The 19447-nt window shown below is 50.5% G+C and overlaps 8 protein-coding genes across 8 annotated transcripts; 4 read left to right on the forward strand and 4 right to left on the reverse strand.

The window, feature by feature from the left end:
• Positions 1 to 2232: 2232 nt before the first annotated feature.
• P175DRAFT_0500082 (uncharacterized protein) lies at positions 2233 to 4351 on the forward strand. The gene is made up of 2 exons (XM_040896876.1): positions 2233 to 2569; positions 2841 to 4351. Exons 1-2 carry the CDS (start codon positions 2498 to 2500, stop codon positions 3966 to 3968), a joined length of 1200 nt encoding a protein of 399 aa, XP_040754908.1. The 5' UTR covers positions 2233 to 2497; the 3' UTR covers positions 3969 to 4351.
• Positions 4352 to 4937: 586 nt separating this feature from the next.
• P175DRAFT_0508187 (DUF3602 domain-containing protein) lies at positions 4938 to 5532 on the reverse strand (the record flags this gene model as incomplete). The annotated part of the gene is made up of 3 exons (XM_040898324.1): positions 4938 to 5128; positions 5213 to 5419; positions 5496 to 5532. 3 exons carry the CDS (start codon positions 5530 to 5532, stop codon positions 4938 to 4940), a joined length of 435 nt encoding a protein of 144 aa, XP_040754909.1.
• Positions 5533 to 5822: 290 nt separating this feature from the next.
• P175DRAFT_0455432 (uncharacterized protein) lies at positions 5823 to 7782 on the reverse strand. The gene has a single exon (XM_040894601.1). The coding sequence runs from the start codon at positions 7431 to 7433 to the stop codon at positions 6162 to 6164; it is 1272 nt and encodes a 423-aa protein (XP_040754910.1). The 5' UTR covers positions 7434 to 7782; the 3' UTR covers positions 5823 to 6161.
• Positions 7783 to 7926: 144 nt separating this feature from the next.
• On the forward strand, positions 7927 to 9982 carry P175DRAFT_0500086 (uncharacterized protein). Its single transcript, XM_040896877.1, has 6 exons — positions 7927 to 8006; positions 8057 to 8832; positions 8882 to 9145; positions 9230 to 9394; positions 9444 to 9530; positions 9580 to 9982. Exons 1-6 carry the CDS (start codon positions 7964 to 7966, stop codon positions 9634 to 9636), a joined length of 1392 nt encoding a protein of 463 aa, XP_040754911.1. The 5' UTR covers positions 7927 to 7963; the 3' UTR covers positions 9637 to 9982.
• Positions 9983 to 10036: 54 nt separating this feature from the next.
• P175DRAFT_0500087 (presequence translocated-associated motor subunit PAM17) lies at positions 10037 to 11170 on the reverse strand. The gene is made up of 2 exons (XM_040896878.1): positions 10452 to 11170; positions 10037 to 10350 (listed from the first exon to the last, which is right to left on the reverse strand). The coding sequence occupies exons 1-2, from the start codon at positions 11079 to 11081 to the stop codon at positions 10174 to 10176; spliced, it is 807 nt and encodes a 268-aa protein (XP_040754912.1). The 5' UTR covers positions 11082 to 11170; the 3' UTR covers positions 10037 to 10173.
• Positions 11171 to 11290: 120 nt separating this feature from the next.
• P175DRAFT_0500089 (putative integral membrane protein) lies at positions 11291 to 12737 on the reverse strand. The gene is made up of 6 exons (XM_040896879.1): positions 12447 to 12737; positions 12345 to 12382; positions 12252 to 12275; positions 12004 to 12196; positions 11885 to 11936; positions 11291 to 11814 (listed from the first exon to the last, which is right to left on the reverse strand). Exons 1-6 carry the CDS (start codon positions 12504 to 12506, stop codon positions 11468 to 11470), a joined length of 714 nt encoding a protein of 237 aa, XP_040754913.1. The 5' UTR covers positions 12507 to 12737; the 3' UTR covers positions 11291 to 11467.
• Positions 12738 to 14032: 1295 nt separating this feature from the next.
• Positions 14033 to 16190, forward strand: P175DRAFT_0491874 (fungal specific transcription factor domain-containing protein; the record flags this gene model as incomplete). Its single annotated transcript, XM_040895856.1, has 3 exons — positions 14033 to 15041; positions 15091 to 16049; positions 16104 to 16190. The coding sequence occupies 3 exons, from the start codon at positions 14033 to 14035 to the stop codon at positions 16188 to 16190; spliced, it is 2055 nt and encodes a 684-aa protein (XP_040754914.1).
• A 969-nt stretch (positions 16191 to 17159) lies between these two features.
• P175DRAFT_0556170 (uncharacterized protein) lies at positions 17160 to 18634 on the forward strand (the record flags this gene model as incomplete). Its single annotated transcript, XM_040900678.1, has 3 exons — positions 17160 to 17220; positions 17275 to 17561; positions 17639 to 18634. The coding sequence occupies 3 exons, from the start codon at positions 17160 to 17162 to the stop codon at positions 18470 to 18472; spliced, it is 1182 nt and encodes a 393-aa protein (XP_040754915.1). The 3' UTR covers positions 18473 to 18634.
• Positions 18635 to 19447: the final 813 nt, after the last annotated feature.

Consider the following 19447-nt stretch of genomic DNA (forward strand, 5'->3'; position numbering starts at 1 on the left):
CCCAGGCCTAGTGCAGAGTACGAGTACGTCACTACCAACCCAATCCGCTCTAGAGCCCCAGGGATCATCTTGCTCACGAACTGTACGGAGTCCGGAGTACGCCGTAACCTAGTCTAAAGTCTAAACCCAGAGCGAGGAGGCTACTGATCGATGAAGGGGCCGTTTCGAGGAAGAGTGCGCGAAACCCGTCCTTGCGCACATTGCCTATTCGGGACCTGGATGCCCCTGATGGCTGATCAAACACCGACGGAGCACGGAGGAGTATGTATAGTTCACTATGTAACTACTCCGTACCCAATTTCAATCTAAGCATGGGGAGAGGGTCTCACTAAAGTATGGGGTACTGTACCCGTTATCATATTTGCTTTACGCATTCCACTTTCCTTGGGTCGGGAATTAATCAATATTGGAATATTATAATTATACCTATTGGGAATGATCTTCTTTTTTTTACCTATGAAGATATAGGTAGGGTACATTATAACTGGAATAGGATAATGGACACAACTGAGAACGTGGTAAGGCCTCAGATGTTGACCCGATGTGCTGGACATACTTACTATCTATACCTAACTACTTGGCCTGGTTGCTTACCTTGCATGCTACAAGGCCTGTGCTGTGGCCTTGGATAACTATCACTGGTTAGAAGTTGTCATCTATCTCTATTACATAAAGTGGATAATATTTTCCGGTCATTCCCATCGTGGGTCGCTTCTAGACTTCAGTTCTCTGCATTTTCCGTCTTGGGATAAAACGAACGACGCCTTGCACGTTCTGGGGAGGTCCATATACGTCAGTGTATGGAGTAGACTAGTCCAGCTGGCAAGCGTCAACAACAATTGAATCCCCAGCGTATTCGGAAACCCATACCTATGCGGAGTGATCTACTTGTAACTAATCTAATGGTGTTGACAATTCCATGGGAGCCGAAAATCCGGTCCACACTGTTGGACGCACAGCCCACGGACCAGCTCACGGAAAACTTGGGAGGGCTGCGGACAGCAGTGGGTAACCCGGTAAACCCGTCAAACCAAAAAGCAAAGAGATACAACGGTGCGTGGGGGAAAACGTCTCTCAAAGGTGGCAAGAGACTGTCCAAGCCTCAGCTACAGACGAAGGTACCTAGCCACCTATGCGAGCCTTGATTGGCGTATCCAACGATCCAATGAAAAGGGCATCTCAGACCAAGATTCCGCCGTATTGCCCGAAACGGTAAAAGCAGGGTTCGTTGACGCCAGGTTTCATTCCTCGATAGGCATAGTCCACGCTGCCGATGGTTTTGGCTTTTAGGTTTGCCCCGGCGGTCAGCAACCTTGAGTATAGTAGTTTTGTCCAAAGATGGTATGACGAGGCCGTCCTGCAGGCCAATGGAGGAGAATGATAGAATCTCCCCCCCCGCGCTAGCAGCGACATGCACCTAGTCGCGATGAAGGGTGAAATCCGATCTTTGTGATTCTCTTTGTTCGACGGGCACCCTCCTCAGTAAATATGTACGTCCATACTCCGTACTTGCTGTTCTGAGCGAGGAATGTCCCCTCCAGCGGTTCACTTTCATCACTTCCGTCAGGGGTGCTGAATGCTGATCAAGTCGACCGGTGGAGTCCCCCCCCGTAAAACCGATTCCGTCGATTGGGATTCTATATTTAATAGCAAGGCCCGATTTTCCTAATCCAAATTTTCGTTAATGTCCCATCCTGGAATCCCTCTTTTTTTTTCCCAGGTTCAACCCCATCGTACGCCGTACGGAGTCGCTAAACCCTCCTCTCCCCCCTCTCCCAAAAAGGCATTGGCGGCACCATTTTCCTAGTCCGGACAGTGTAGCCTGACCATTGATCCTTCCCTCTAATAATTTATGCCAATCACTGTGTATCCTCTTCCCATACTGCATAAATGCATGTATCTAACCATCTGATGCACTGGGGCGCCGAGCCCTCGGTGGTCCAAACAATAAGCAACAGAGCACGGTCGTTCTGAGGGGAAGAAACTGAACGCATTTACTGATTTTGTCCGTGACGTTCAAAGGGGGGGGAAAAAAACCAGCAATCATTAGTTGGTAGCTTTTAGCACTTGCGCTGATTCGGGATAGAGTAGGTACACAGCGGATAGGCACTCTGACCCACAGCAGCATTGATCTATCGGTTCCAAGTTAGTCCAGTAACTGGTCTTTAGTACGGAGCAGTGCTGATCCACCTTGGGGGGGGGGGGGGAGGAGGAGGAGGAGAGGAGGGAGAGGGAGAAGGAGAGATGAAGGAAGTCAAATAGATTAAATACCAGTCCTTTGCAAGAAATTCTTGAACAGCCAAAATCCAAAGTCGACGAAAAGTTTCAGCCAGCATCACACACACTGTGTCTGTGTTGTGTTTCTCTAGATCATGCTGGAAGATGATATCGCTGGGGAAACACAATAATGTTGTCGAGGAGACCTGTTGCATGAACCCCCTTTCAATTGCTTCCCTTTTGATCCAGCTTCCAGGGCTGATTGATGAATTCTCCAGGGATGCCATCCCGACGGAGTTACAGGGCCAGCCTTCGGAATGGCTGCTTGGAGTGTAGAAGTCGGCGAATCAAGGTACGTGTCTTGTTCTTTTCTTTTTCTGCCTTTTGATTTTCTTCTTTCCTTCTCTTCTTTTTCTCCACCATTCTTTATTCTGATTCAATTCGATTCTTGCTGCTGCTGCTGCTGCTGCTGGTATTACAACTCTTTGTCCTGCACGGGTTGGCTTCCACCTGCAGACAGCAAACGCAATATCCACCCATTGTCTTGGTCTTGTCTTTCCTGGACCTGGAACAGAATAAGAAATGCTGGTCTTGATGCATATGCTAATTGGTGCTATGAAAAGTGTGGGAAACAACAGCCCCAGTGCTCGTTCTGCCACAGTCGCAACCTAATATGCGAGTATCTACCACCATCGCCCACCCCGTTGGCCTGGTCCAAGATCAAGTCGCGCTCCTCCACACCTATACCGTCTGCGACTATACCCTCCCCGTCCATTGTCAATCCGGCCTTCTTAACCCAGTACCAAGCGCTCATGGACTCCCCCACCGCGAGGCCCCCTGCCCGGGAGCTGAACATACAGGACCTGGAATTGATGATGCAGTGGTGCACCACAACCTACCGCTCTGTCTCAAGGAATAGCACTGTGGAATGCATCTGGCAGGCCGTCGTTCCGCGAGAGGCTATGCGCCATCCGTTCCTGATGCATGGGATTCTTGCTTTGTCCGCACTCCATCTCGCAGTCACCGATAATGCCGATATCAAGGATCACTATATTCGGACCTCCAAGGATCACCGGAATCAGGCTCTGCTCGGCCTCACCAAGGTATCGGGGAAATCGAAGCCTTCCCATTGTAACGCGACTTTTACCCTTTCGAACATCCTAATGATCTTCTCCTTTGCTCTTCCGGAAATCATGGAGCCCTCCCCAAATCGATGCGTTTTAGACGAGCTCCACCAGGTTTTCCAGTCGACGAGGGAATCGATAGATATGCTGGTTAACATCATAGACTCGGTTGGGAATGGAGAGCTCCGCCCGTTGCTGCAGCACGACACCTCTCACCCCCGGATGCCGGACACTTCTCGGCTAGCAATTATGTCACTTGCCCGGCTAAACGCCAACCTTGCGCGCCAGGACGCGCATCACGAGAAGGACCTGTATGACGCCACTATCAAACAGCTCGGATACTCACTCGACAAAGTTTCCCAGGGCGGCGAAACGATGATTGTCGCCTTCCAGTGGATTTTCCATGTGCCGTCTCAATACATCGAGCTCTTCCGCCAGCGAGAGCCATTCGCACTCGTGATTCTGGCCCATTACGCGGTGATCATCCATTCGCTGAGGGGACACTGGTGGATGGGCGAATGGGGCGCCAGACTGATCCAGGAGATCGGTCAGTGTTTGGATACCAACTGGAGGAACTCGCTCAGCTGGGTTCTCGATGCGACGGGCTGCTATATTCCACCAGTATGATGAAAGCATCCCAGCCACTCCCGAATTGGTTTCGCATTCCATTCCTCGAAAGGGACTTGAGTCGCGACATCGCAACGATCGGATATCTCGGAAAGAATTTCACGATCGCAGCGCTGACTTTGGCCCAACTTTAACCGCTGCTGGCTGTGGGCAGGACACTCGCTAGTAAATCGGCCTACCAGTAGGTATACTGCTGCCGCTGGCGTCCGGAAACAACCAACTCCAACAAGCTGACTACATACAGCCGCAGCCGCAGCCACAGCCACGCAGACAAGCGCCAGGCAACCAAGAAGCTCCTAGATATTACCAGCAAGAGAGGTTCAGCTGAGCCGCACCTGCGCGACAGGTAACCCAAGTCCGACCCTTTTCCCCCCCGCAGCCACCGGCTCAATCACGTTTGTATAGAGGAATACATACGAATCGAGCGTTTCTCAACTTAGTTGCAATGATAGTCTGATCAAACTTGACATTCAAATAAGATTTATTTTATTTTATTTTTTTATATCAAACAGCAAAAGGAAAAGAAAGGAAGAAAAAGTAAATATAGAGATGATGTACTCCGTATGTATGTATGTACCTAGGTAGTCAATCCTCTACTACTTAGTTACCGTCTTGTGTCTAGATCTAGTTAGTTATAGCGATTTCTTTCTAATTTACTATCGTGTTGCGTGCGTTCTGCAGACCGGTACTCGGTACTTGACGCTTGACAGGAAACTCACATCTCCAACCCTTGGAAGTCCACCAGATTTACCAAAGAATACCCCGAAGATTCGTCAGTCCAAGCAAACCAGCGAGATGAGATATCGAATTCAAAAGGGAAGATTGACTAACTAACAGAAAGCTATACGCAAAACCAAACCACCAACCAACGCGAAACCAGACCAGACCAGACCAAAGTGGGAACAAAATAATAGAGAGAGAGAGAGAGAGAGAGAGAAGAAGAAGAAAAAAAAAAAAAAAAAAAAAGTATCACTGCGAGGACCGGCCACGCTCTGGATCCGCATCCGCATCCGCATCCGCTCCACGACGACGCTCTTCAACATCCCTTGATCGCTCCCTGGTGGATTTTGCCGTGTAGACCCGGCGCAGCTGCTCATCTTCTTCTTCGCGAACCTTCTTTTCTTCGTCGGGGGTGGGGATGTAAGCGTTTGCCGCGCCGCCTGGGTGCAATCATCATATATCATCCCGCGTTCGTTAGCTTTGAAACTGATGTACATATATATCCCGGTGATGCGGGGTCATACCACGTCCCGTGTGATGGGGAGTTTCCCGTCCACGCATCGGCGGTACCTCGACGTCCTGGCTTTCTCGTGCAATCTCCGGCCGGTCGGGATCGTTGTGCATCATGTTCCCGGAGCCGCCGCGACCGGTGGTGTAGACTTCCTGTTTGATGGTCGGGGTGATGAGGTCTCGCGGGGTGGTGGTGCGCGTTTCGCCGGAGTAGATGTTGCCTTGGCCTTTGTTAAGCTGGGATTCCAGAAGGAAAGAAAGGCAGAGGAGGGTTGGGGTTGGGGGGGGGGGGCTTACCAGCGCCGCCGCGGCCGTGAGAGACGTTACGGGCCATGTTTATGCGACCAGGGAGGGAGTGGTCGAGAATTGACGATGACGAGCGCAAGAGAAGGAAAGGTGGGAGAATGCGATCGGGGATTTGGATAACGCGAGGAAGCAAGAGTGTCAACAAAGAGCAACGACGAGAGAAATGGTCGGGGATGATGATGCGCGCGCGTCCTCTTTTATGTAGTGGTGGCGACGACGGAATGGAAAAAAAAAAAATCAAACTCTTAAGAGGCATGACTTGGATTTTGGTCCTCGTGTCCAAGAAAAAAAAAAAAAAAAAAAAAAAAAAAAGCCCCTCCTCCCCTTCACACCTCAATTCTTGATAACCTCGGCTCCTCATTTTATGCAAGAGTATCCGTAATTCCATACGTTTCCCTGTGGATTGTTTGACTCCAAGCAGGTGAGTAGGTGCAGATAAAGAACAGTGACTTGCTAGCAACGGATTGAAAAGCAATGACTACTTGTCTAGGGTAAACTGATCTACTACTCCGTAGATTCCATCCTCACCTTGAACCCAAGAAAAGAAAAGATATCTTGTACATATATAAATAAAGTCAAGTTGGGATATACATCTAATATTGCTGTGGAGTACCTGTCATTGTCATCGTAACTCCTTGCTTACGTCAAAGGGGAAAATCATTCATAACCATATGCCTTTTCAAACCCCATACTCCAAACCCCATGCGCGCCCTTGACAGGGTGCGGCCCGTGCCACTGATACGTCTTTTTATTCTCCTTATACGAAGCGGCACCCACATGCTGCATCTGCGATGGCACGATCGCCAACCGATCCAGCCCGTTGGCGTCCGCCAGTGCCTCAATCGCGCTATCCACAGCCTCGGGGTGCGTATCCTGCATCTGCTCCAGAAAGTCGATGAGCTGCGGAACGCTCGCGCGGGGGAACACTAGTGCTTGAGAGCAGCACCCGTGTCCGTTCATTACGTGGAGTCCCGGGTGCATCGGTTGCATGGTGACTCGACCGGCCAGAAAATACAGACCGATGAGTAAGGGCACACAGAGGAAGCAGAGAATCGCCAGGAAGGAGTTGGTCAGGATCCCCTGCATGGGCCGGATGCTGCGACGGCTCATGAGACCTAGCAGGGCCACCAGGGCGACAATGCTGATGCTGCACAGGGTGTAGATGGGCCAGTGTTCTGAATTCCAGCCCAGGAATTTCTCCGTGTAGAAGAGGCGCAGGTAGAGCCAGTCGTGAATGGCCCCCGTGCTGTTCCAGCTCTGGATGGTCTGCAGGGTTTCCAAGGTGTGGTTGTACCACGCGCGTTGGGCGACGACGTCGTCTTCGAGCATCATGATGTAGGGCGCATTGCTGTCGTCGTAGCAGGATTTGAGCGAGAGACGGTAATCAATGAGGGATTTGCGCTTGACGTCCCTTTGCCTCTCGAGGGTGCGCAGGGTGGACAGCGACGGGGCGCCGTCCATTCGATCGTAAGTGAGGACGCGGTCGACAACATTAGGAACCCAAGGTTGGTTGTAGTCTGGATGGTCGGAGGGGGAGGTCAGGGCGAAAAGGACGTGGACCGCGATCCGAGAGCGCTCTTGGGCAGAGAGGTGATCGAGGATAGAAGCGACCGTGGTATCAATGTTTTGTTGTAAAGGACGCTTGACGGTCACCACTCCGACGCAGAAGGTGACATCTTCGGCTTTGGTGGTGGAGTTTCGCGGGGGGCGCGCTGGGTCTGATGTTGTGGTTGTATTATATCCGGACAGATAGTCGAGAGACTCCTCGATCCTCTGGATGCTGTACTGAGGTTGATAGCCCACGTCTGGTTGGAAAAAGAAGGAGCCAGGATCGCGAGCAGAACGGAAGCGAGAGACGAGGAAAAGGAAACAGTAGAAGAGGGCGAATGAGACAAGGAGGAGCCTCTGCTTCTTGGTGAGGAGAATCATCTGGCCTGGAGCATTTTGGAGGGGAGAGAAGCAGGAGGAGACATGATTGAGAGAGAGAGAGAGAAGGAAATCGTATCTGTAGCTGTAAGCCCTTGCCGTTGGAGACTTGAGTGACTGAGCTGATTGGAGAATTCAGGATTTATTCTCAAAGGTTTAGCACATCCACAGGGGGATGAGAAACCCTGAGGCTCAAGTTGTCGCTATTGGTATCCTCGATTCCTCCATCTCTAAGCCACTGCCAAGTTCTTCTATTGCTGATCTGTTGAACTTGAAAATGGATCCCATCACCCAATGATCAGAACGCATGATTTGTCAGAGACATCCCCATCATTCCTAAGCTTATACAGACCCACCGCTCAAAGACATCGGAAACGTACGGAGTCTTTATATCAGGGTCATGGATAGTAATAGAGTCGATTTCCTAATGAGGAATAGTACAATGGGACAGAGTTGGTTGCCTAACAGGAGGAGAAGAAACATTCCTCCATCAATACCTTCACCAACTTGAGAATATCATCCTTCATGTTGCAATGGGCTCGAAATCACCTAACCACGATGACCAGAATGGTCAGGGTAAGTTTCCCACCGTAAATGGTTATTTCATATACTCATTCGTGCCCCAGGAGGAGCCAACAGCTTCATCGAGACCTCTGAAGGAGGGATGCCCCGCGGTGCTCATATTGCGACCGACGGAGATGGAACGATCGGGGATAGCGATGGAGGGGATGGAGGCGATGATGGCGACGAGGCCCATGCTGTATCCTTGATCCAAACAGCAGACTTGAATGCAAAAAAGAAGAAGAGACGGCCTAAGAAGAAAAACAAGAAGAAGGCCTCTACCAAGCAATCATCACCACCCAGGGTTCCTTTAAGCCAGCTTTTCCCAGCGGAAAAGTACCCAACTGGCGAGCTGCAAAGTTACCCGTCGCCGGAAGAAAACACGGCCCGTACAAAGGCCGAAGAGACTCGTTACCTCTCTCGCCATCATCTCGAGGATGAAACCTTCTTGAATGATTACCGCAAAGCTGCCGAAGTCCATCGCCAGGTCCGGAAGTGGACGCAGGAAACCGTAAAACCGGGTCAAAGCCTCACCGAGATAGCCGTGGAAATCGAAGATAGCGTCCGGGCGTTACTCGGCTACTCCGGGCTTCAACATGGCGATGGTCTCAAAGCCGGGATGGGATTCCCCGTGGGTCTCTCACTCAACCATTGCGTGGCGCACTACACCCCAAACCCAGGCCAGAAGGATATTGTTCTGCAGCAGAACGACGTAATGAAGGTCGATTTCGGCGTTCATATCAACGGCTGGATTGTGGACAGTGCGTTTACTATGGCCTTTAACCCGGTATACGATAACCTTCTTGCTGCGGTTAAAGATGCTACCAATACCGGCATCCAGGTGAGCTTGTAGAGGGACGTTGGCATGGGGATCAACTAACCCTCTGTAGAATGCCGGAATCGATGTCCGTATCTGCGACGTCAGTGCCGCAATCCAGGAAGCCATGGAAAGCTATGAGGTTGAGATAGGTGGTAAAACTTTCCCAGTTAAGGCTGTGCGAAGCATCAGCGGCCACAATATCAACCACTACCAGATTCATGGTGGGAAGTCGATTCCTTTCGTCAAGAATTCAGACCAGACAAAAATGGAAGAAGGGGAGGTTTTTGCCATTGAAACTTTCGGAACCACTGGACGAGGCTATTTGCGGGAAGATGTGTGTATTTTTTCTCTCTCTCCTTTTTTTTTTTTTTTTTTTTTTTTTTTTTTTTTTTTCAATACGAGGTACTAACTCGTGAAGGTGGGTGTGTACGGTTATGGGAAAACCCATGATGCGCCATCCCCTGCCTCGTTGTCGCTCGCTTCTGCAAGGTCTCTGTATAAGACGATTAACGAGAACTTCGGGACCATCGTTTTTTGTCGTCGGGACCTCGACCGTCTCGGTATACAGCGGTACTTGGCTGGAGTAAGTTACTCGGACTCTAGGGGACGAGTTATTGCTGACGACACTGTAGATGAACAGTCTTGTGGCGAATGGAATTGTCGAAGCCTATGCCCCCCTCGTTGATATTCAAGGATCGTACTCGGCGCAGTATGAGCACGTATGTTTTCTCCGTCTTGAGTGGGAGAGGATCGAGCTGATAATTCTAGACGATTCTATTGCGCGAGACGACCAAGGAAGTGATCAGTCGAGGAGACGACTACTAGTCTGCAGAAACCGAGAGATTTCAACCCTTTTGCTGTAGGTATGTTCAACATATACTTATACTTGAGGATACAGAGGAGGAAGGGAGACTGCCCACTGCCTATTTACTTTTACTCTACCAACCAACTATATTCGCTCCTTTATTGATTGATAGCAACCAACGAGGATATTTCCATACCTTCACTTCACATTCACTTCACATTCATAAGTTAATACGTATTTAGCGTTCTGCAACTGGTAAATATAACAATCACAGGGCCGGGAATACCTGTGCGGGAGCAGATTTAGATTTAGAGATTGGGTTCCGAGAGCTAAAGCATAGGATAGGATGTTGTCCGGATGTAAAAGCATGCAAGCTATCAAATCAAAGCAAAGCAAAAGAAAAGACAGCTGCAAAGAATGGTTTTATTTTCGCTCCAATATATCCGTAGTGATATAAGATAAGATACTCGTACACAGATCCGGCCAACAAAACCTCACAACGGCGCAATGCCAAATAACAGAAGAAAAAAAAAAAAAAGAAGAAAAAAAGAAAGGGATTAAAGAATGAAATTGCGTCTCTTGCGGTTGTACGCCCGCTGGTCCTTCAACCACTGGCGATATCCCTGCACACTGCCAATCTTCTCACCGTAGTAATCGGGGACAGGGTTGGCGATCGAATTCGACGAAGGGTCGACGCGGAACCGCTTAATCCTATCGAAGAACTCTTTCTCTTTCTACACGAAACCAATCAGCACCTTGATTAGCGACTGGCCCGCCACACACACACACACACACACACACGGAGGGAAGAACAAGGAAGGAAGGAGCAACATACCACGGCAACAGCAGTCTTATACCTCCGATGCACCATCGCCCAAACAGCATTCCCCACAAACGGCCCAACAAGCCAACCGGCCGCTCCGCACGCCGCCGTGGCCGCGCCAAGCACAAAAATCGGATCCAGCCCCATCACCTGCGCGCCCAGGGCCTCCAGATTCTGCCCGGACAGGATCTGCACCCCGACTACAGTGGTGGCCAGGGAACTCGCAATCGAGGACGCAAGCGAGTATCGCCGACGAGACGCCCGGAGCTTGAAGAACGAGTTCCAGTCGAGCTTGGCGGCTTCCTCGCGGGCGGCGGCGGCGGCGGTGGCGGTGGTTGAATTTGCGCGCACCGACGGCGTGCGGACGATGCATGAGGGAAAGATTGTAGCCTGGGGGCGGGAGGAGGCGGCGCCCAATGTAGTTGGAGCTTGTGTTTGCGGAGGGAGGTTGGGGAATCGCGTGGTTGTTGTTGTTGTTGTTGTGGATGTGGTGGTGATGGTAGTAGTAGTGCTGGCCGAGCGAGCTGAGACCTTGTGATAGAGGAGCGATGAGGAGGCGAAGGGGGTGAGGGCGGCGGACGAAGGCAAACGACTGCTGAGGACGGCGCTCCGCACCGGGCAGATAATCAGGGTTGTGTGCATTTTTGAAAAGGGAATAGAATGGGGGAATGGGGTTGGGTGACGCTGGACAAGTGGTGGTTTGATGGTGAGGTCGATGAGTTCGTTTTGTTTTCGGCGGCGGCGAGTTGCGGAGAGCTTATGTAAGCGGTTGTCAGTCCCGACGAGATTCTGTACTCTATAAATTTTAGGTAGATATACCAGGAGCTAAGATAGATGAGTTGTAATCATGGATTTATTGTTGTATAAAATTCAACATACCAAAATAAGTAGCCTATTGAACTATTATCCTTTCTTATCCATCCATCATCTATCATCGCTCTGGACCCGCGCTTTATCATCTACTTCTGTACTTGTATGACTACTGTCTACTCCGCACTTGCAAATCCCAGCTGAACCACGAGACAGCTTTACGACCATCCGTTAGCAGTGACATCGCCAGGCCGAGCTGTTGGTTTAGCCACAGTCCCAAACCCATTGACACGGCCATAGAGCCACTTGAGCGTCGCAGTGCTTAGGGCCATGACGACTGCGCTCATGATGAAGAGTCCGACGCGGCCATGGAAGGGAAGCTGTTCAAAGATCGGATAGGGATACCATCCGTTATGGGAGAAACAGTGCTCAACCCAAAACCAGTAGCCGAACGCGATGAGACTCGACAGCCCGAGAGCCGGACCGATGGTGATGGTCCAGGGAGGGGAAAGGACGAGAAGATCAAGGAGAAGGACGATGGACGGGATAGCGTGGAAGCTAATGTCTTTATCCCACGCATGTTGTTAGTCGATGATATAATAAAATGGGTTTGGGGGGCGGAAGTGGTGGTGTACCAGCGTGAAGAGGAATCACCGCCCATTCAGGAACGACCAAACGCTCATCGATCTAGGTAGTGTCGACATGGTTCAGTCCCGGAGAATTAAAAGTCAACCACAGCAAAGATAACACCAACCAAACGAAGGCCCCAGTACAAAAGGCTAATGAGAACTTCGAGGGGGGCACTGCAGACCGATAACAGGTTCTTGGTGAGGAAAAGGCGCGGGGAGAGGGTTAGATCGGCCAACAGACCAACCGCAAAGGTAACGGTGGCCAGGGAGAGGCCAATCACCGTGAGATACTGGAAGTGCCACCCGTATGCTTCATTGCTATAGTGGGATCAGGATAGGATCCAAAGGAGTAGAAAGGCGGATGGGAACTGACGCATGATTGGGGTTTTCGTGCATACTAGGAAGAGAGATATAAATTAGCTCGAGGCTAGAGTCAGTCAGTCCTAGGTTGGGTTGGAAGACAGACTATTTGAAAGACCACAGAAAGCTGGCCAAACCCGAAGCCTATTTGTTCTTCATATTATTATTGATTTACCATCAGAACTACCCGGAGTACAGTAGTACATACGTGGACAAACGCTGAGAAAGTTCGGGAGGGACTGTGGATTCGCTGGAGTGGATGATGCATTTTGGTAGAAGAGCCGGTATGGATCCGAGTATTATTATTCAAGAGAAGAATATATCATGGGATAGATATATACAATCCAAAGAAGAATAAGTATAATCATCAACTCAAGGTAATAATAAATACTGAGGGAGACAGTTGGCATAAACCGGGATGATCGGAGAGTGAGATGAGGAGAAATTCAAGATCTGAGAATCATAACCACCACCATAATACAAAGGAAAAGGAAGAAATCTTTCTCATATTACTCCATATATAGTTATATATATATATATATATATATATATTATATATTTCTTTTTCTCTTAAAGAAAAGAAAACACAACAGAATCAAAAGAAGCACCGAGAAAACCGGAAGACATTAATCCGTTCCGTCGGCGGTCAGCTTATCAAGACCCAAACCTCAGGCTTCCAACCTTCCATATGGGGAACAAGTGGAACATGTTCTATGGCCTGTGATTGGTCCAAGAACCCGACGATATCATTCATTGACTTCTACTAGTACGATTACGATTATCATTACATTAACTTCTCTTTCATGTGGTTCATCTCTTCTTCTTCTTCCTTTCCACTTCATCTTTCTATTCCATCAACCAATACCCGATAGTACTAACTCTGCCTCTCCGACCAGAGTATACTAACCGGGTATTTCATCCAAAGTTCCTCTGAATCTCTCATCTTCACTCTTACTCATTCCTCTTCTGCTCACTGGGAAATATTACCTCCATTATCACGGTGAACATCATCATCATCATCATCATCATCATCTATCACCTCTTCTTAGATCCCAATCTCCCGCTCTTCTTCGTCAAGCTCGTACCTCGATGAGTACGAATAGCAAACCCGAGTGTATCGTTATCGACTATCGATTTTTGTCTTCCTGGGTCAAACCCACGAATCGAAGAAGAAAAAGATCCCAGTCGTCCAGCCCTGCCAGTATTATTACCCTCACATACTCGCTCTGCATGGCGATCTTACTTCGTAGATTAAGTTGGCACTACCTGGTACCCCGGACTATTAGTTCGTCTAGTCGTGATCTCTTTTCTCCGACGACCGCTCTGATTTGAAGGATCAAATGCCGCGTCCTCGAAGGCCCGGAGCCCCCGAGCCAAAGCGGAGATCACGCAAAGGATGCTGGTCGGTTCTTATCACCTGATGTAGGCCCTTCGTTTTTGCTGACATCCCCCTAGGCCATGTAAGGCGCGCAAGGTGAAATGGTTTGTATTGTTCTGATCCATCCTCACCGGAGGGTCAAGCCCAGCTAATGGTTTAGATATAGTGGAGAAGAAAAGCCGTCGTGCTTGAATTGCCGACGCCAGAATGAACGATGTGACTACAGTATCCGCTTGAACTGGGGGGGGCGAACGAGGAGAAAAACCTCGGTCGACTCGCCCGGCTCCCAGTCCAGTAGTCGATCGGGACAGTTCTTCACGCCATCGCCTCCACACCTCTCCGGCCCGAACCGAGAGATCACCGTACCAGATCAACCGACGGAATCGTTGTTTTGGGATGCTGGGTTTTCAGGGGAGATGGCTATGGGGACGTCGTATCCTAGAAGGCTACATGATGATATCCAAGATTCTCCGACTGTCCCTGACCAGTCTCTTAAGAACTCCAACCGTACAACCGATAGAGATTCAGTAGACTTGGCGCATCTGTCGCAAGAACAAGATGCCACTTCTTGGTCAGTCCTCTCTGCTCGAATGACGGACACACTACCGAGAGAGGAGCCGTCCCATTGCCCTCCAGCATCCAGCGCCTTGGACAATCCTCCCTTCCCGTCCCCTCCCGCGGAAACTAGCCCTAGCATTCCTCCGTTACCCGACTTCAATTTCTCACCAGGGCCCGTCTCCCATCCGATATCCTATGTCCGGCCACCTCTGGATGCCCCCCAGCATGTCCTCCACCAGGCCCACTTCACGAGATACTCGTCTTCAGCAGAGGTGGGACTTGCAAGTACCTCCGCCGGTTGTGAAGCACTGAGCCCCTCGACTTCCCATGGCACTCTTCGTTCGCCCTGTTCCAATGACGCGCACTTATTCTCTGCTGGATTACCTCAGGACAATGCAGGCACTCCAGATACCTTCTTCACCGGAATTATGGAGAGCCACGCCACTGATTTCCCCCCCGGATTGGTTGATCATAATGAGCTATCTAGCCCAGAAAAGCAGTGGCAAACATATCTGACTAGTGTAACTGATAATTACGGGTTGGATTGTGGTCGACCGGACGTGGATCTGGGGAAAAATGATGATCACTCGGCGATCAATGTCAATGATGCCCTCAGTATAGCGCGCTCGCCAATGGGGGGTCACCATGATTCTAGCCCAGGCGGACAGAGTGGGGTGGGCAGCAAGTACGAGTACTATGCTACACCTGTTGCCATCAATATTCCGCGCTACCTCTCGCCTGTCCCTCCGTCTTTATTGAAGACCCCCATCAACTTGATGTATTTCCACCACTTCCTCAATCATACGGCACGAATACTGGTCCCCCATGATTGTGGAGACAATCCTTTCAGCTCTGTTTTGCCGTCTAGTAAGGTACCTCAACTTCTTCCTCGCTTTCGTTCTTGCTGACCGTTTAGTGGCCATTGGAGATTCCAATCTCCTGAATCTGCTACTCGCATATTCAGCTAGCCACCGCGCCAGGCACCTGGGACACTCCGAACCCGCGAATCGGATCGCACTGTGGGTGAGCAATGTTTTCCCGTCCCTGCGTGTCGCGTTGGAAGATCCCCATGAAAAAGTGACAGACAATCACCTTGCTACTGCTATCATGCTGCTCTCATTGAAGATTGTTTCGCCTAGCACCTTCGAGGTCCCGATCCCTTGGCAAAGCCACCTGAAGCTCGCGCGGGACCTTTACCTCGCCCGCCATAGCCAAATGGCATACTCCGGAAATCGTGTGGGAGCTTTTCTTACCCGTTGGCTGGGCTATCTCGATATTCTCGGGTCGCTCTCTTGTCGCTATCATGAGCCTCCTCTGCTTACCTATTACTCGGTCTTGGATACCTGCTGTGCGGATGAGGAACGGGACGAGTTTGCCGTCGACTGCTTTACCGGCTTTACTGCTCGAACGGGGCTCTTTTTGATGCAGCTGGGAGGACTAGTTCATCAATGTGACAATGCACGTTTTGATGAGATGGGTGCTTTTATCCCCGAGTGGACCCCTTCACCAGACGTAACTCGCAAGGCGGATGCGCTGCTAGCACAGTGGGATGCACTCGGTACGCACGCACGCGCTTATGAGGGAAATTACGAACGATCCGAGTGCTCGGATATGATTGCCGTTGATCGTGCATTCCGTTACGCTGGGCTGCTCCATCTTCGTCGTCGCGTACTGGGCGAATCGTCTAGCTCTATGGCCGTTAAGGCAGCTCTGGATGGACTCGTAGAGGCGGTAACCGCAATCCGGCCGGGCGCCGCCGCTGAAGTCGGAGTGTTATTTCCTATCTTCACTGCCGGATGCGAAGCCCAGGAGTTCGCACAGAGAATCGAGATCAAAGAGCGGTTGGAGATCCTGGAGGGGACTGGAATGAAACAGGTGGGGTTCTTCATCTATGTGGTTCTCGTTGAAACCTCTGCTAACTTTGTTTAGATCCAAAATGCTCGCACACTGATGCAGCGCTGCTGGGATGCCGATGTGCCTTGGATCGCCTTGGCCCAGGGGGAGTTTTTGGGATAATATCAATTGTTTTACTGGGTGCGTTCGGGGAGGGAGCATATGGCTGAACAATTTATGACAGCAGTATGAAGAGAGGAAATGGGAGACTGAATCAATTCAAGTTTGCTAGTATTTTCATTAATTCTCCTTCTGTAAGTATCCACTCATGCCTATAACTAGAGAGAGCGGCCAATCGATGAACGAATCCATCCACCTATGAAATATCCACCAGCGTAAGTCTACCAAGAGAGTCCCCCGGTCCGAAAGGGTGTGGTTCCGGGTTTGCTGTCGTAGGTGGTTACAGGACACTGAGCTTCCGCGAAGTGCGTCAATCCCGCGCCTGCCAATGAGCTGTCATTCGAAATGGTTGGTTGTTGTCATCGGGGATGTCCTTCGTTCAGTGAGAGCCCTAATTCTGTTCTGTGCTTGGAGGTTTTGGGGGCAACGATAGATTTCGAAGTTATGCCGAGGATTTCGGCCAGTGCAAGGGTTGATATCTCCCTATACTCTGCCTCATCAAGACTCCTCATACACACACCAAACACTTGCTCTAGGTGGACACGGGGTTGAGTAAGTTGAAACTTGTTCTTTTCGCTTGGTGCCCGCCACCGAGTGATGTCTTCTCTGCTGCATATCAATCGTGTCGTGCATCGATTCCAGACATTTGACTCCAGAGGATAAGTAACGCGAGGGTCAACTAGCAGAGAACTTATTGTCATTAGCCTCCTGGGTATTAGAATGTGTCTTTGTTGAACTTACCCTGTTGTTCCCTTCTTTGGTGCATAGATCACAGCACGCAACACATTGTCATCAGTTTGTCGCCGTTATTATGTCTCGCACGACTAATCATTTGCATCGCGGTGACGACTCATTCAGTCTTTTTTAAACCATCTCACTTTGAAGTTGTGTCTCTCTCTTCCCCTTCCCCTTCCTTCTTCATCCAATCGAGTTCCTCTCACTTCAACATCTCTCCGTCCTCCCTTTCCCAAAATGGAACTTCATCAGAAGCGGACCCCCAGCCAGGGTGTTCTCAGCGTGGAGATCATCTCTTGTTCTTTCCTGCTGTGTTTCTTCTTGTTTCTTTGCATGTTTCTGTCCTTCGCAGGGTCACGCCCTCGCCGTCTCGGTCGCGCCTCAATTGTTGTTCACCAGGCAAGCAAATGCAGCACTCCCGCCGAAAACGCTGCAAAGAATGAAGATATGGCCAGCACACCCGCAGGTCACTCAACTGATCTCCTCGATGATGGAACCGATGACATCCAGATTCAGCCTCTCTGTCCAGAGATGAAAAGACCCATCACTGATGAAAATGCCCGTGTGGGCAGTGCTGGCTCAGAGGGGTTGCTGGATGTCAGCCTGGATAAGTTGAAGATCCCAGTGTTGGAGCCTCAGGTGTGTTGGTTGTGGTTTCTTTCAGTGTCACCGATCAAGTGCGCGAATTACGAACCCCCCTCTGATGGGTTCTGCAGTGTGCATCATCTTCCTTTACACACCACCCTGACTCCCCCACACAGACAAAGACAGAGCCAGAAGCACAGACTGATTTGAGCATCTCTTCTGCCCCCTGGGATGGTAGCCTTCGGTGGGCCCTAACCGGTGCAAGCATCTTCGATAACCCTGGCGAAGAGAACGACGCCTTCCGTTACCGAGCCAATATGATCAGTCGTCAGCCGCTTTCCGAACTGTCGGTCTTCCAGTACGGCCTGCGCTACATCCCATCTGGCAACGACATCGACGCGTACCGCACCGTTCGTGTTGAGGAGCTCCCAGCTGAGATTTCCCTCTCGCAGATCCTCGCATGCGTCAGGACGGAGATCTACTCGGCTCGTCTTGCAGATACTATGGCAATCACTGGTGCAAACACTGGGATTATTACCTTCGTCACCCAGGACGATGCAGTCCAGTTCCTGACCCAAGTCGTCGACAACTCCATTACCCTACCAGCCGGGAAGGTTGTCCCTGTCTGCACTCCCACCTACCCGATTCCCGCAGATATCGCGCGTCTGATCGCTGAGGAGGGCCACACTCGTTCCATTGGCGTCTATTCTTTCAGGGGCGCGCTCAACGACGAAGTGCTTAGCCTCATCCACCGCCCCGCCTACATGTTCCGCGCTCAGATTGAAGGTATCGAGGATGGCCCTGCGCCTGGCGAGATTACGATCAAGATGCTTTCCGTGAAGGCGGCAGCGGCTGTTTTTGCTCTGCTGAGAGGCCATCCTAGCTTGCGGAGGTGCCAGCTTCGCTTTCTGAAGTGCAACGAAGGCACTCAAGTGGACTCTGCTGGGTTTATTGAGGAGGAATGACTTTTGAATGCGGTTTGATCTGACTCTAAGATAAACACCCTAGGTGCCTCTTTGTCTCAGCTGTTGCAGTCGTGGTGGATATCCCGGTCACATACTGCGGGGGGGGGATATTTTGCATTCTGAACTTAGGTGTTGATCATGTCCTCATAACGATTAGTGAATAATAAAGCTTGAAAGCTCATGATGAAATAGTACGATAGTTACCTACTCTCGTCTGTATCTGAGGAGAGTATTCTATACTTACGCTTTAAGTCATCGCATCCTCGAACCAGAGACTGCATACTCTACACTCCCACCTTGCCATTCACAAGATACAGATACAGATGCAGATGGTAGCAGGCTTATCTGGCAGCTCTTGGGGATTGTGTACTGCGAAGAGCACATAAACTATCCCTGGCCAGGACCCAGTGCCGATAATATCAAGGAAAAGTCCTGGTCTCCCCCCAACTCAAGCCCCCAGGCCTCAGGAATGTCGCTTGGTGTCGCTCCATTCCGGCTATCTCCCACCAGACTTAAAAAAAAAAAAAAGCCTTCCGAATGAATGAGCCCATTCAAGAGTACAGAGAAGCACTAGTCACTGTAACCTAGCCCCCCCCCCCCCCCTTCAGGCACTGCTCCGATTTGCAGCCCGTCCAAACTTCATGCCTGGAAAGAATCGAAAATCCCGAGCTCAGGAATTCTCCGCTACAGCCTCCTCAGCTCACACCCCAAGATTCACGCCGTTTATCCGATCAACCTCCGAGGCGTTTCTCGCAAGTGACATCGTCATCACTACATTCCAGAAAAGCACTTCATCATGAGCACCTCTTGCCTTACCGGGCCTGGTGGACGACGACGATTCCTTGACCTGCCGATTTCCCTATTGGAATGTGGGAGACGATATCATAGACGCGCGCTCCCACTGCCGAGTACATCCCAGCAGCTCAACGTGGTCCTGATCCGAATTCTCATGTGAACTGGGGGCATCGTCGATTC

This window comes from Aspergillus ochraceoroseus, assembly GCF_002846915.1.
Source record: "Aspergillus ochraceoroseus IBT 24754 chromosome Unknown P175scaffold_2, whole genome shotgun sequence".
NCBI lineage: Eukaryota > Fungi > Ascomycota > Eurotiomycetes > Eurotiales > Aspergillaceae > Aspergillus > Aspergillus ochraceoroseus.

Bases quoted from the DNA above. Each gene is read 5' to 3' on its own strand.
- P175DRAFT_0500082 (XM_040896876.1), top strand. From the start codon at position 2,498: ATGCCATCCCGACGGAGTTACAGGGCCAGCCTTCGGAATGGCTGCTTG. The intron at 2,570-2,840 runs GTACGTGTCTTG...TGCTATGAAAAG, and splicing joins GTAGAAGTCGGCGAATCAAG to TGTGGGAAACAACAGCCCCA.
- P175DRAFT_0455432 (XM_040894601.1), bottom strand. From the start codon at position 7,433: ATGATTCTCCTCACCAAGAAGCAGAGGCTCCTCCTTGTCTCATTCGCC.
- P175DRAFT_0500086 (XM_040896877.1), top strand. From the start codon at position 7,964: ATGGGCTCGAAATCACCTAACCACGATGACCAGAATGGTCAGG. The intron at 8,007-8,056 runs GTAAGTTTCCCA...TTCGTGCCCCAG, and splicing joins CGATGACCAGAATGGTCAGG to GAGGAGCCAACAGCTTCATC. The intron at 8,833-8,881 runs GTGAGCTTGTAG...AACCCTCTGTAG, and splicing joins CTACCAATACCGGCATCCAG to AATGCCGGAATCGATGTCCG.
- P175DRAFT_0500087 (XM_040896878.1), bottom strand. From the start codon at position 11,081: ATGCACACAACCCTGATTATCTGCCCGGTGCGGAGCGCCGTCCTCAGC. The intron at 10,351-10,451 runs GTATGTTGCTCC...GGTTTCGTGTAG, and splicing joins ATAAGACTGCTGTTGCCGTG to AAAGAGAAAGAGTTCTTCGA.
- P175DRAFT_0500089 (XM_040896879.1), bottom strand. From the start codon at position 12,506: ATGCATCATCCACTCCAGCGAATCCACAGTCCCTCCCGAACTTTCTCA. The intron at 12,276-12,344 runs GTCTGTCTTCCA...CTCTCTTCCTAG, and splicing joins TTTCTGTGGTCTTTCAAATA to TATGCACGAAAACCCCAATC. The intron at 11,937-12,003 runs GTTGGTGTTATC...GACACTACCTAG, and splicing joins TGTACTGGGGCCTTCGTTTG to ATCGATGAGCGTTTGGTCGT.